At 41.2% G+C, this 14,884-nt stretch overlaps 2 protein-coding genes across 2 annotated transcripts in view; one reads left to right on the top strand and one right to left on the bottom strand.

Annotated features, from left to right (window-relative positions):
• The first annotated feature begins 217 nt into the window (after positions 1 to 217).
• The window catches only part of LOC144005126 (receptor-type tyrosine-protein phosphatase epsilon-like), a 38,518-nt gene continuing 23,851 nt past the window's right edge, over positions 218 to 14,884 (top strand). The window contains exons 1-2 of the mRNA XM_077503073.1: positions 218 to 236; positions 5,456 to 5,557. The gene's annotated coding sequence lies outside the window, so the exon portion shown is untranslated. The remainder of the gene's footprint in view (positions 237 to 5,455; positions 5,558 to 14,884) is intronic.
• Positions 1,978 to 4,346, bottom strand: clrn3 (clarin 3). The gene is made up of 3 exons (XM_077503791.1): positions 4,115 to 4,346; positions 2,466 to 2,651; positions 1,978 to 2,255 (listed from the first exon to the last, which is right to left on the bottom strand). The coding sequence occupies exons 1-3, from the start codon at positions 4,344 to 4,346 to the stop codon at positions 1,978 to 1,980; spliced, it is 696 nt and encodes a 231-aa protein (XP_077359917.1).

Raw genomic sequence — 14,884 nt, 5'->3', positions numbered from 1 at the left:
CTTTTAATCTCAAAACCAATCAATGAATTAAACAATGGGAAAAAAATGTGCAAAAATAATCTTTTGTATAATCAGAATTGTCTTCCTTGAAGTTGGCGTACCTAATGGAGTGCCTCCCCGTCTCTCTCCACAGTGAGTGGTTCCTTCAAGACCCCCGCCACCGCCTTCCTTGACATCCCCACCACCTGCCCTGCAGCTGGAGGTGTCCGTTTCGCAGGCGGGGTCACATTTCACAGGTACAAAAAGTGTCTCGCTCTAATCCCATCACATGAGAGCGTCTTCATTTAATCCCCAAAGCATCCAGAGAGGAAGAGATTAAGCAACCATCTCTGATTTTATTCCAATGATGTTTGCAGTGGGGGGGGGCGCTTTCAATGGTGCTCTTCTCCACACTTGAGTGAGAGGAGATGAGTCGCGAGATAAAAATGGCTTCTGTGGCAGCTGTTAAACAAGTTTATGCTAAATGTTGGCGCAATTTCGGAGGCGAAACGTTGTTTTTTTTTGTTTTTTTTTCCCGTACGTATGCTAGCTTCACTTTATTTGCAGATGGGAATTGTCAAACATCGTGAAAAGAAGTACAAATAAGCACAATATCGTTTGTACAGTAAAGCGCGAAGAACAATAAGCTTGTTGCTGTCACTAAGGAAGCTCATTGGAGATCGCAGCTTTCGTTTTTCTGTGGCTAACGCTCAGTGACGGAAGATGGAGCGAGCAAATCTTTGAAATGAAATCAATGAGAACGTACAACGGTAGAGCGTTAATTGTTTCTGCACTAGAGTGCCTCGTTGTTGACCGTGTGCACTTGTCACACAGAAATACAAACGAGCCTGGTGGGTGGGAATTTTAGTTGAAAAACTCAGCCTTGACAGCTTGCATGTGGAAAAGGGTTTTACACCGGTTTGGCTGCTTTAGAGCGCCTCGTTGTAGGCCATGAGTTCGCACATCATGGAAAAAACAGCTTACATGCAAAGACGGTGGATTTCTGTTTTATTTTTTTCTTCAAGTTCAACTTGATAGCCAGATTCTGGACAGGGTCTTTGCACTAGCTGGGCTCCTTTAGAGTGCCTTGTTGTCCGCTGTGAGTACACGTAAATTAGATAGAGGAGGCAGAAGAGCAAGGGTGGGGGGGGGATTTAAGTGACGTGATAGCCAGAGTGGGGTTTGTATAGAGTGAGATGGGAAAAAAATAATTCAACATTATTAATTCATTATTTATTCTGCTTCATCCTAAAATCATTGCACTTAAGTTTGGCTTCATCCTGTCCCGGCTTCCCGCTGCCGTATCCAAATTTTCTTCCTACCTAAAAAAAAAAACCGCATGCGCAGCAGATGACTAATCGCCACATCGGCAGATCAAACAGGGGGCCCGCTTCCCGTTTCCTCTCGGCCGAGTGCACATCCTCCGAAACATAATCCATATCGGGCCCAAAAAAGCAAATTGCGAGGTCCGTCCGCAGCTGCCTTGAAAGTGCGAGAGGCTCTTTGAAGACGGTTAGCCGGCGTTACGAGAGACGAGACGCAAAAGAGGGACGTGTCCAAACACGGTCCGGGTGACCCGGCTGAGTGATGGGACACAGGACACCTCGGATCCTGATGGCGTGTCAACGCCGGCAGCTGGGATGAGAAAAAAAATGCCTTTTTTTTTTTTTTTTTTTAACAACTTCTCTACCACCCTTGTTTGACAGTCAAGTGATAGTCAAAAAGAAATTCTTATTTCGAATAGTAGCTGACTAAAAGGACTTGTGTAAAAATCTTATTTTTCTGCCTTAGCGTTTCTCGAATCGGACTGCTAGCATGCTATATGTTAGCATCTCCACTGCTAGCATACTAGCACATTGTCCATTCTCCTGACAAATGATGAAAAATCTGAACAATTCTCATTAAAAACTCCCGAAACTATTTACAGTTTATAACCCCTAACCTGCGATTTGTCTTTAAAATAAGTTAATTGATGGTCCCTCAATTAAGGAGGGTCCCTTAGTACATCATGATCTCCTTGGGGGCGTCCTCGGTGGGCCGCTGCTGTTCGCGCCGCTGCGTGTAGGCGGCGTGGTCGTACATGTAGATGAGGCCGATGGCGAGCAGCGACAGCGCCGCGTAGGGGATGAGCAGGTAGTAGCCCAGCAGCATCTGCGACGACGTGATCTTCAGGTCCACCCGGACGTTGTCGGCGAAGCTTCTCACCAGGTCCTCCGCCACCGTGGTCGTGCTGAAGTTGACCGCGAATAAGACGAGCACCAAGACGGACAAGCATGCTGGAGACATATAAAAAAAAAAAACACTTTTTAGTCAAGTAAATGCAGTTTAGGGTGTCAATTGCATGCCAAAGCTGTAGGGGGTGCTAGAGCGCTTAACAGCAGGTCGTTTTAGCCAATCAGGGATTTAGAAAATAATTCATCATGAAAAATCTAATCCAATTCAAGAAATTACGATAACTTGGTGAATTGAGTTCCGTCACGACTCACCGCTAACGGCGCTACACACGTAGACGCCGACGGGCCCCATGTACGTCTCGTAGGGGTTGCTGACGCTGTTGTAGAGCGAGATGAGGATGCTGACGGCCGAGCACAGCAGACACAACGCCAGCAGGGACACGGACAGGACATGCAGCACCAACGGGACACCTTTGGTCTCCGTCAACTTGGGGAACACTGCCATGAGTGCAACACAAAATTGTTTGTTAGCATGTCAGCTAATGTTGCTAACTGTTAGCACGTTAGTATTGGATCCTTTCTCATTTCAAATAACAAAAACAAATGATGTATGCCCCCTTGTTGATTGTACTTAGTTTAGCTAGCATAGCAACTGTAGCATGCTAGCATTTGATCCATCCTCATTCGAAATAGTAGCGGACAATAAGGCTAGGTGATTAAAAAAACCTCATTTTGAGGTTTTGGGTCTTGCCAATTTCATCAGTTGAAATTGTACTGGACGATTTATGATTTAGGATCATGTCGTCAAATCTTCCTTATTGCTCTGCTGTTGCGCTTTGTTGCTTTTTTTTTTTTTTTTTTAGCAACCTGGTACCATCCTGATCCATCCTCATTTGAATAAATGGACTAGACATTTGACATTTAAAAAAATGCAAGTAAGCTTTGTATGGGCTCAAAAATCATATACGTAGTATAGGGATGTAACAATATCCAAACAATACGATACTATCATGATATGAATCTCACAATACAATAATTGTCACAATATTGGGGGAAGGTTGGCGATATTTAAAAAAGGTCACAATGTTGTAAAAAAAAAAAAAAAAAGAGCTCATATTAAAAAAAAATCACAACAGCAATGTTATGTTATTATTATTATGTTTTGTCATTATTGTTTTTATTATTATGTTATTAATGCACGCACACATTGAGTTCCTCCACATATTGACTTGCTTCAGAGGCATATTACGTTCCCCTTCATTTGACAATTAGTGTAGATTTTCAACATAGAAGGGCTAAAACATATCTAATGAAAATTAAATTGCATAAAAAAAAACTAGCCACCAGAGGGTGCTAGAACTGCACAAATGGAAATCAACCTGACTTTTTTTTTTTAACAGATGTGTTGCATTTAAATATTGTAAACATGACGAACAACGATATTGTGGCAGTTTTAATATCACAATATCGCGCTTATCGTTACATCCCTAATAAGAAGGCGATCGGGAACAAATTCCACAAATACAGTAAGATCAGAAACACCAAAAATCCATGAAAAGGTGAATCTCCGAATACCAAACAGCGCATTGTGAAGATCCACTGAAGTACTATAAAATAAATCCATCCATGTAAAATCCATCTAGATCTGCTTTAGTGTTTTCATGTTGGTTTGCATGTTGCTGTATTTTAGCGGCACCAACTGCTAGCATGTTAACATTTTATCAGTTCACATTAGAAATAATTCCGGAGACGAGGAAATAATCGAAAATTCGTATTGATCTACTCAGGTGATCTCGCTGTATGTTAACTGTTAGCCATTTAGCATCTAAATACTTCTCAGAAATAGTCTTAGGCACAAGAACCGATCTCAAGTCCTTGTTCATCATCTTTTGCGCTTTTCCCACTCAGTTTTACTATCCATCATACTTAATAATCGATTCTTATTCGAAACACATATCGACCTTCGAAGTCAACAGGCGGTCCGAAAAGGGGGCAAATCTCCCGCTCCAGTCTGCCGTCGAAGAGCTCCAGTGTGACTGCAGCCGAGCCGTTGAAAAAGCCGCTGCCTTCTCGGTCGCACACCAAGCTCTTGGTGGCCCACGCCGTGGACATGGCGAAGCCCAGGACGCCCACCGCTATGCAGGTGACCAGCGCGCTGGACAGGAAGTGCAGGATCTTGGTGGTGGACGGCATGGCGGGCTACGCTTGGGTCTCAAAATGAAGAATTGTGTGCGTGAGCGCGTGTTATCTTCCAGGGTGGAGTGTAACGGGCGGCCATAAAACGGCCCCGCAGTTACGACTTCGACCTTTGATTATTCCGTGAAACGTAACTGTGGTTGCCATGGCTACAACAACGTCCCACAGTTCGCATCCAGACTGGGCCAGGTCTACAGTGTAGACAGAAAGCAAGCGAGTTTCATTCGTGTTTCTGTGAACGTTTTCTCAAAGGCCTATGAGATGCACCTCTAAGGCATCGCGCGGCGTCCTTAAAGTGTCACGGGATCCCCGCCTCAGAGTTTAAGTCCACTTTGAGGGTCATAAAACACACTAGGGATGAATGATTTACCTTGGCGTGGAGGCCCTGCCCGGAACACCTGAGTGTTTGGCAATGTACGTATGTATTTCCGCATTGAAATAAATAGAAATGCGATTGAACAGTCCTTACAAAAGCCATTTTTGTTAATTTTTAATAAGAAAAATAGCGCTTCTTAACATTTACAGGAACATGAAAGACATACCGTAGTGACAATTAAATATAATGTAAAGGATTAAACTGCAATTGTCAAAATTTTTGCTACAGTTCTTTGGTCATTACGCTGCTCCCTCTTGTGTTTGCATCTTGGCCACCAGGGTGGGTGGTTGGCCTTTTAAACAAACACTTATGGATACGAGTTTTATTTTATTTATTTCACTTTTAATTTAATTTAACATTCATGCTTAAGATTTATTTAATTTGACCTGGGATAATGGATGAATGGACGTTATAATACAATTTTATTTAAAATTAAGAACATATGTTTTATATTTGTTTAAATATTTTTATTTCATAAAAATTACAACGTTCCGTTTTAAAACTTGTGCCTTCGTCGTTGTCACGTGTTCTTTCCCACCAGGAAGTAAACGCCGGTAAGCTCCTGTTGTTGCAGTACACCAATTTGTCCGCCCGGTGTCACCATTTCCCGCGTTTTGGAAAAGGCGGATGATGGCGGCCACTTGTGTTCGCTGGAGTAAACACTGGCTGGCTGGCTGGCTGGCTCGTTTGGACTGACTGACTGACTCCTCCTTTTTCACGGGTCTGACAGGCGGCCACGCCGGAACGCTCCCATGTTCGCCGCGCCTTCTTTTTTTCCCCTGGTCCCTCCGAGAAACTCTGCGCTCCGGGGACACATGTTGAAGCCTCCCAGGTGAGTTGAATTCAATTTGCTCGCTTAACTCGACGTCGTCATGGAGCCTTCGCGTCGTTGACTGACGGTGGAGCTTTTCCTTTCTTTTTTCCCTCCCCTGTCTTCCACCTGTCTGCTAGGCGTTCTCGTGAAATGTAGCTTAATGGCTTTTACAGCTCAAATGAGCCATATATAAACATTTTTTCCCCCCATTTTCATCATAGGGGTGATTGTCCCCTTTCGAAGCCCCTGCAACGGGTCGTGTGCACTCCAAAAGCATTGAAACGGCGTACGTGTTGTTTAAAGTTGTCGTTAATGTCATTCCTGACCCGATTAATTTGATTCACGTGTCCCCATGAGACGTCAATGGCGAGCTGTCAGCATCCATGCCATGATCTACTACTTCTGCTTGCTTGCTTCAAGGAGAACTTCCTCCAGAGGCACTGGCAAATATTATTAATAAATGATTTCAAATGTGGCATTAAGGAACACTTGATTCTCAACGGTGGCCATTTAAAAAAAAAATAACTACTGGGTATTGCCTCAGAAATGATTACAAGTTGGATTGGAGGATGAAAATACTTTTTAAAATGCACTGTCAAGATATACTTGAATATTGTCGTAGTGGATTAGATTTAGCAGGAAAACATTTTTAATAAGATAATATATGGATGGATAACTAGGTATTGCTAGAAAAAAAAAGTTGTTTTGTTCTAACTATGTATTGCAGGACATATGTTTTATTAGCTAAGGAGTACTTTTAATAATTAAGTATTGCCAATCTTTTCAATCTCGTGAGATTCTGAATTGGCATTTAAAAAAAAAACAAAGATTTTCATCTATTTCAGAAAAGAGAACTTTGGTAAGTAGATATTGCACAAGAAGTTGTTTTGATAGCAACTGGGCATTGATATTTTAATGATAACTATACCGCACAAAAAGACCCTGTAATAATAACTGTGGGTATTACCAGTCCTTCAAAAAACAGCTGGAGGCATACCTGAAAGTCTGTCAGCTGTACCGCAATACCGTTTTTTTGGGGGGGGTTTTCGTCATCGAAGTGGAATCGGAAGCTGCGTGTGCTTACACGTCGTCGGCGTGTGGCAACCACAAGCTTGCGTGCGCTTGCTCACAGAATGCAAACCGTCCGCTCCTTCGTCTAAAAGCATCAACTGCAATCCAGAGGATCATTGGAATAATAGCAAGGGAATCAAGGAAGGTGTGAGCGGGATGACAGCTCTGTCAAAGCCGTAACAGAGGCGGGAAGGCGCCTTTGTGCAAGGGTGTCTTCCATTTTCAAATTTTGGGCACTTTTGTTGCCTTCAGTAAAAAGAAAAAGCAAATAACATGACAGTTTAACATCGACAAATTAACAGAAATATTAGGTAGCCTATTTAATTGGCACGTCTGCATCAACATTGCGCGTTAGTTGGCTACAGAACAAACAGTTCTCATTTCGGGCTTGTGTGAACACCCCAAGACTTTTGAAACCTGCTTTTGAGAAGACAAAATACACTGTACAGTGTTGTACTGTATAGAAACATATAAGAATAACTTGCATTGTCAATCTGCACACGTGAATGGAAAGTGGGAATTTTCAGTCAGTTAGTACTATTATAGTACTATAAAAAGATTGCCGTTTTTTTTTTTTTGTGGACGCCACCTTTTGTTTCCAAAGATTGCGTTCAAAATGGCCACAACCTTTTGCACGTGTCCGCACTCTGCAGCTCGTTAAGGAAAAGCAGACACACATGGTGATTGGATGCCCTAAAGCAAAAGAAAATTGACCAAACAATGACTGGTAACTTGAAAAGCCCGCAAACTGAGACACTCCTAAGTAATAAGCGCGGCGTCTTTGTACGAGTCAACGTCCACATCCTATTAATTGCGTCCAGACGCCCGACATGAAAAGCAAATGTAACATGAGAAGCTCAAACAAACGCGCAGGCAGGAAGTGGATTGTATCATCATGCGTCGTCCTCCCTGGAGAGAGGAAACGCCTCGCTCGTAATCACGCCTTCCTTTTTTTTTTTTTGCAGTCTTTTCTTGAGCGCAACGTGACAATTTAGCGGAGACTGGAGGATTTAGTTGACGCAAAGCATGCTGGAAGTTCGTATCCAAATGCTGGCTCGGCTGTCAGTTGAGTTTTATTTGTCAGGATATGAACTGCTTTCACTAACAACACGGCTACAGACAAAGTGAGGGTTTTACAAAATCGACAAAATGGCGTATTTGGATATAAAATGTTCATTCGTGTTGGCAAAGCTAATAATACATCACTTCCATATTATTAGCAGGTAGCATATGTGCAAAATGCTGCAAATTCGCAAATGCGATCAATAACTGATCAGATCGGCGAATTAAGACCATTTTTGTTCAGTTACCTGTAGTAAGTAGGGGTGCACCGATCGATCGGCTGGCCGATTTATCAGCCCTGATTTCCTTAATTTCGGAAGATCGGTGATCGGGCGATCCCTTAAAACCGATCATTTCCACCGATCTCATATCTCTCCTCAGATATCTGAAAGTCAGCCACTGTCTGATGACTAATAAGATTTTCATTTTTAATTGCGAGAACTACGTCGTGCCGTTAAAACAACCCATTTGTATTATTTCGCCGATATTGTTTATTGTTTTCCAATAAAACAAGATTGGAACACTGAAGGTGTATGCTGCTTGTAATGAAAAAAATCGGTATTGGCAAAAATCGAGATCGGCAGGTCAGAGTTTGAAAAGATTGGGGATCGGTGATCGGCCGGAAAATTGTGATCGGCGCACCCCTAGTAAGAGAATTTAGAGCCCAGTAGGAGACAGGATAAAAAAAAATCAAATCGCTAGCCTTTAGCATAGATTCATCAGGATCCACTTCCTGGTTGTTAGCTTGTTAGCATTAGTGGCGTTCTAAAGCCAGAGTGTCATTGCATGTCACCTCTGTCGGCTGGCATCAATTTCACGCAACCTGCTGACGTGAATGTTTTGTCGGGTGCAAGTTAGCTGCCGTCTGCTGCGGTGGATCAATTACCGGCTTTTAAAGTCTCTTTAATGAGAGCAGGATTGTTTCACTTGAAGTGCCTGTTGTTGTTAAAGGGAGTGTCTTTTTTTTTTGCTACTTGGAAGTATAAAACGAGACACTTGTCAAGCCAAGTCAATTTATGCAGCCCTTAATCAGAAACGAGTTTCAAAGGGAGCGGAGAAGCGGCAGTAAAACAGACCAAAATCCAGATGAGGCCGAGAGACAAATGCATGCCAGATGTGGTTTAACCAATTGCAAGAGTGTTAAAACCTGTCAAACGTCTCAATAACAACTTTTGTGACAGCTCTGACTGTAATTTGGCAGAATCCCTGCAAGAAAGAGGCTTAAAAACTCTTCAAATCTGATTACGGGATCCCGCGTTGCTGGGTTCCGTGTGAAAGTCACAGGTGGATTTTTTTTTTAATTTTTTTTTTTGCAGGATACCGGTGTGAAACGTGAACAAAAGTAGCACTTCGGAAATTGGAGCTCCCTCACATGAAATGTCTTCCCGCCTGGTGTTAAAAAAAAAAAGAAGTCTAGTTTCAGTAACCATGACGATGGTTGTTTTTCATGCATTTGTGGCATGGTTAGCCGCCACGTGTGCAGGAATCTCTCGCCGGACCGCCACCGGCGTTGCGCCGGCGACACGTGCGTGTCGTTTATATGGCGGCCGCCACCTTTTCACCAGAGACCAATTCAAGTCTGGTGCAAAAGCCATAAAAGATCTGAATTCTCTTTTTTTTTTGAACGCATCTGGATTGAATCACTCCGCGGCGTCTGTGAGCAATAAAAATAAATAAATTCCCAATTAAAGTGACACGTCGGTCAGCGGTTGTGTTTGACTGGCAGCTTCTCTGACGTTTTTGGCGGCGAGGAGACAAAGCGCCCCCCTTCCTCCAATCCCCCATTTTGTCCTCTGGCTTCCAATTTGTCACTCACTCGCGACTCTTATTAGCTTCTGCTAACCCACAAAATAATAACAAACAAATCCCCCCGGCTACTTCTTCTTTGCAAGGCTTTAATCTCATTAGCGGATGTTTGAAATGATACGTTGCCGTAGCGTTCAAGTCGTTTCGCTGGTAGCTAGCGGCCAGTTGCTTGTTTGGATTGCTGATGAGTCGCAATAAAATCTGACGGCAACTGCGCTAAATGCTCAACAAATCTTTCTGTGATGATTGAACGCGTCTCTAGCAGCTCACAAAACGCAAGAGGTTGTTTTGTTTTGGTGGATCTGGCAATGGCATACGTCGTCATGTAATGCCATGTAGTGTTCATTTTATCCGGTATTTTTAAATTTAGTCTCAGTTTTAGTCCAGTTTCAATCACAATTGTTAGTTTTTATCACAGTTAGTCCACCCAATCTATTTTTATTTAGTCTATTGTTTAGTCCATCATAAATCGAGCATTTTAGTCATTTTTAGTCCAAGAAAACATAATTTTATTTGTCTAGTTTTAGTCAAAAAAAACTGTCAACATTTTGGTCTAGTTTTAGTCAGGACAATCATTTGACCCCTGTATATATATATTTTTTGTCAGCAGATATGTTGAACATTTCGGATCTAAAACTACTTCATACATTTTTCTCTCATCTTTTTGATGAAAAACAACTTGACACACAATTACAGTATATTAACAAGTGGCTACTATGGCTCCACCATGCTACGTGCTAGTAAGTTAGCAAGCCTTAGTTAGTGGTTGGATTAACATTATTGTTATAACATATATATATATATATATATATATATATATATATATATATATATTTTGTTTTTTTTGTTTTAATAAAATCATATAATGTTTATCTTGTTTTTGTTCCAGAACTAAAATGTCCATAGATTTTAGTCCAGTTTTTATGAAGTGAAGTACATTTTGGTCTCGTCTTCATGACTCGATGAAAATGCATACTGATTTAGTCCCAGTTATTGTTTATTAATGGAGCTTTTAGTCTAGTCTAGTCTAGTTTTAGTCCAGTGAAAAATGTGCATTGAGGAAATTATTTTTTAGTTTTCGTTGACGAAATTAACACTACTACAGTGTTTGCTGGATTGCCACCCATGTCAGATATTTTTTATTTTGATTAATGTGCATTGTCTTAAAAAAAATGGTGCCAGACAGTACTAGTTAGCCCCAAGGACTACATGCTACATGTTTCTTCTGTACCAAATATTCTATATTTTGTTTGAAAGTAAAAATCGATTGTGTTCAATGGTGGTCGGACGTAAATGGTGTTGGCGAGTCGTTCCCTTGATCCATGCGACAAGCTTTAGATGGTGCAACGGCGCCATCTAAAGGGATCTGCTAGTTATTGTTTGTGATCTGTCTAATCCCATCTGATTTGTTAGTTTGGAAGGGGGTCAGCCCCCCCTTCAGTTGTATAATCACTGTTGACCTTGTTTGAACTGAGTCGTCCTTTTGTTGTCCGCCAGGAACAAAAAGCGCCATTGTCTGTCTGTGGGCCTCCCGCCGCGGCCGCCGTGCGACTAATCCGCAGCTGCGTCGCATGGCCTCGGGATCGCCGTTTAATCCAGATTGGGTATTAATGACTGTCTAATCTGCACATTTTTTTTTCTCTCTTTCTTTTCCTCCCCCGAGGAGGCCCAACATGGCTTCTCTGTTGTTCCTGTCGGTGATTGAGAAAGAGAAACGGGCTTGGCTTCAGGCTTATGTCAAGTGGGATGTAATCCGCCGCTCAGATTGAGACCTGGTTGCCAAAGACTTTCCCCGATACCGAACACACCTACCGCCTATTATCTGCTCTGAGCATTTTGTTGACGCCAGTAATTCAATGACGGGTAGCGCCAGCATGCTCCCGTCTTACAAAATTTTGACAGCGGCTAGGCTAACGCTAGGTCTAGGATAACAGTCATGAGGTTTACCTGCACAATTTTTTTTTTTTTAATTTTTTTTAATTTTTTTTTTATTTTGACAGGGTTTGGGTTAGGGTTTAAAATTGGGTTTTCAAGTATGGGATGAGGTTTCAAATATGGATGAGGATTTCAATCTTTTCAAAAACTATTGTATTGAAAAGCTGGTTTCAAGTTTGAAAGTAGAACAAAAATGAATCATCATAACATAACATAATTGTGTTAAAAGTAGATGATTAGCCGTAGCTAGGGTCTGTAGTGTTCCGAAAACGACAGAACCCAACAGCTAAATTAAGCACTTCCACTTTTCAAGTTCTCGCAGGTTGCTGCAGTTGACGCAATTTTCAACTTCCTCAAGTACAAAACCGACCTTTTCCCATTGTGAGAGACCCTAGAAATAAATGTACACGGCCACAGCTATACCATACAAATTAACGATATAGTAGAAAATAAATCCAAAGTCATCACCACAAAATCATCAAAAGTCAACATGGGCACGCACAAAATACAAGGAAGAAGTCAACTCAAGAAGCTCAGCTTACTAAAAATTTTATTGCAATAAATATTTGAAACAGTTTCACATTTGATTGTCCGTTGAGATTAGATTTTTTTTTTTAAGTTAATATTTTGTCTATGATTAATTTGATACTTTCATTATTTTTCACGTACAATTAGTACCTTTAAAAACATTTTGCAACTTGCTGTCGACTGAAAATGACATCACAAGGGCTCAGGTAACCAATCACAGCTCACCTGTTTTCTAGGTTTGGTCACATGACATTCACAAGCTGAGCTGTGATTGGTTACCTGAGCCCTTGTGATGTCATTTTCAGTCGACAGCAAGTTGCAAAATGTGTTTTTAAAGGTACTAATTGTACATGAAAAATAATGAAAATATCACATTTATTATAGGCAAAATATTGTTTGACTGCCAAAATGTCTAAATAAGTAAACTATCTCTTTAAGTGGATTTATTTTGAGATTAACCGGAATAAAGACATTTGAAAATTGTCACACAGAAGTGACGTCATCTAGCAGCAGCCAATAGAAAAGCACCTTCAGATGACGTCGCTCCCATTTTTTTTCAAATATTGTGCACAAGTAATGCATTTTTTTTTTTTTTTATTAATACTGAAACTAAAACTAAGTATTTATTAAATAACCAAAAGTAACACAAACTAACAGAACCACCCTGAAAACTAATTAAAACTAAATAAAAAAAAAAGCAAAAAACTCAAAACGAAATAAAAAGTAACTTCAATGAAAATTCGAAAACTATAATAACCTTGCACAGCAGTAGCAGTACTTCAGGACGATTTCCATGGCTGGTTCCTGGTGAGACGTCCAGGTTGGTGGTGCTTGGGGGGGATGTGATCACGTGACTGATGGCTCGATTACAGTATTTACTTGAGCCTTGGAGATCTGCTGCAGTGATGCCTTTGACGAGGGAGGCCCAATCAGCTTTTGAGATTTTTTTATTTCCTACTTCCTAACATGTGCCCACATTCCTCAAGGCGGGCGTGTTGTCAGTGTGTGTGCCTGGAGTAAACAAATCCGTAGCGGCGCGTTCAAACATGTTTTGCGATTGAAGAAAAACTGGAAAAGTGTCGGCCCCCATGGCAATCGCCGCTTTTGTGATTGTTGGACCCTTTCAAGATGCCTTTCTACAAAATGACGTATCGGCGTGGCGCAGTAAGACGTCATAAGCCGCAAAATTCCTGCTGCAACTTCACAGTTGTGTGTGGACAGCCACTTAGTTGGGATTGACAAGCGGAGACGTGTTACGCCGTCAATATTCTAGGTCATATTTTCCAAATATGGCATTTTAGCGAGCCTTTTCCTCCCGCTAATCTGGCTTAGCGTGCCGCACAACTGAGCAAAAGCAAAGCGTGTGATGTTTGTTTTTGTAGCAGGACATGACGGGAAGACGCCGGAGCCGTTCCCACTCGCGACGGTTTCCTTTTGGACGTAGCATTGCTCTTACTAGCTAGCATTCAACCACCTCGCCTCAATTCTCTTTTGGTGCAACTATTAGAAACAACAACTTTGTGTCCTCATTGTATCCAAATGACATTTCAACAGAAAGTAATCACATGGATAGCCTTAAGTTTTGATAATTGAGCTATGATGGCTATTTTTAGACTCAATTATTCTACCAATTATCGGTTATTTGAGTAATCGCATATAAATTAGAAAAACAGAGAATATTTGGCATTTTGATGAATATCATCATCTGCCTATTTGAAGGATCATGCAGTCGATGATAGATCAATTTAAAACTGTGTTGACTTCAGGGAGCTATTTATTTAAATCCATCCATCCATTTTCTTGACCGCTTATTCCTCACAAGGGTCGCGGGGGCTGCTGGCGCCTATCTCAGCTGGCTCTGGGCAGTAGGCGGGGGACACCCTGGACCGGTTGCCAACCAATCGCAGTATTTATTTAAATTTTCATTTAAATTTAGAAGAGATATTGTTGAACCTGGAAACTGCCTGCCCGTCTGTTTTTGTTTGGAAATGAACTCATTTGCTCCCAAAAACGTATAAATACTTTGTATTTTAAATGTTTTAAGTGTCCCAAAGATGGATTTATACATTTTTTATATGTTAGACTACAGAAGGCTTTTATGCAGCCTCTTTCAACTGCAGAGAAGGGGTGAAAGAAATTTAGTAATTACAAAAACGGCCCGCAGGTGGCAGCAGAGTATAAGAGATCAACCAGGGCCATGTTGAAAACGAGCTGTTTCCCCACAATTCTAAGCAGATTTGTGAATAATAACAAAACTTAGCTATATTCTAATACTAATTGCTGCAAAACGGAAATAAATAGAAATGTAATTTTTTTCCTGATGAAAGAAGAGACTGTTTCTTTTGGTTGGTTCCATGTTTTGATAACCATAGAACACAATATTCTGTGAGCCTTGCAAAATCAGTCAGAATCCAGTAAAACGGGTTGCTTCAGTGAAAATGGCTGCCAGTGAATGAGTTAAAATGAAGATTTTTCAGATATTTTCGGAAAATTTAGAAAACTTTATTTACTCTAGCGAACGAGCTATTTACTTGTTTACATCGTTTTTGAACAACATTAAGAGCTAGTGACGCTCAGAAGGTCCCTGAAGTTTGTTAGAATTTTAAAACAAAGATGTCTTAGAAAAAAATCTCTAGTTTGCAAAACATTTCAACAAAGTTGAGTGTTGGAGTTTGTAGTTTTTCAATTTTTTGACAGCAATATTTTCCCTTTTTAGCAAAAGTGAATATCAGCTCAGCCTCCTTGACGACTAATAATCGGTATCAGCCCTGAAAAAGCACGTTTATGTCCATCTCGAATACAAAATATGCAAGACGGCAGGTATTATTATGATTTATTTTTCCGGTTGGAGCGCACTGTGGTATCTGTGACTTTGAGTCGTCCCTTCCTCACAGTCTGGAAAATTTTGCACGTCCAGTCGTGTTTGCTTGCACATGCACAAGC

Source organism: Festucalex cinctus, chromosome 17 (assembly GCF_051991245.1).
Source record: "Festucalex cinctus isolate MCC-2025b chromosome 17, RoL_Fcin_1.0, whole genome shotgun sequence".
Taxonomy (NCBI): Eukaryota; Metazoa; Chordata; class Actinopteri; order Syngnathiformes; family Syngnathidae; genus Festucalex; species Festucalex cinctus.
Note: the sequence above shows the minus strand (reverse complement) of the source record. Positions and strands in the feature narration are given on the sequence as shown.

Coding starts and splice junctions, on each gene's coding strand:
- clrn3 (XM_077503791.1), bottom strand. CDS start 4,346: ATGCCGTCCACCACCAAGATCCTGCACTTCCTGTCCAGCGCGCTGGTC. Junction 2,652..4,114: donor ACCGCCTGTTGACTTCGAAG/GTCGATATGTGT, acceptor CACTCATGGCAG/TGTTCCCCAAGTTGACGGAG. Junction 2,256..2,465: donor CGTGTGTAGCGCCGTTAGCG/GTGAGTCGTGAC, acceptor ATATGTCTCCAG/CATGCTTGTCCGTCTTGGTG.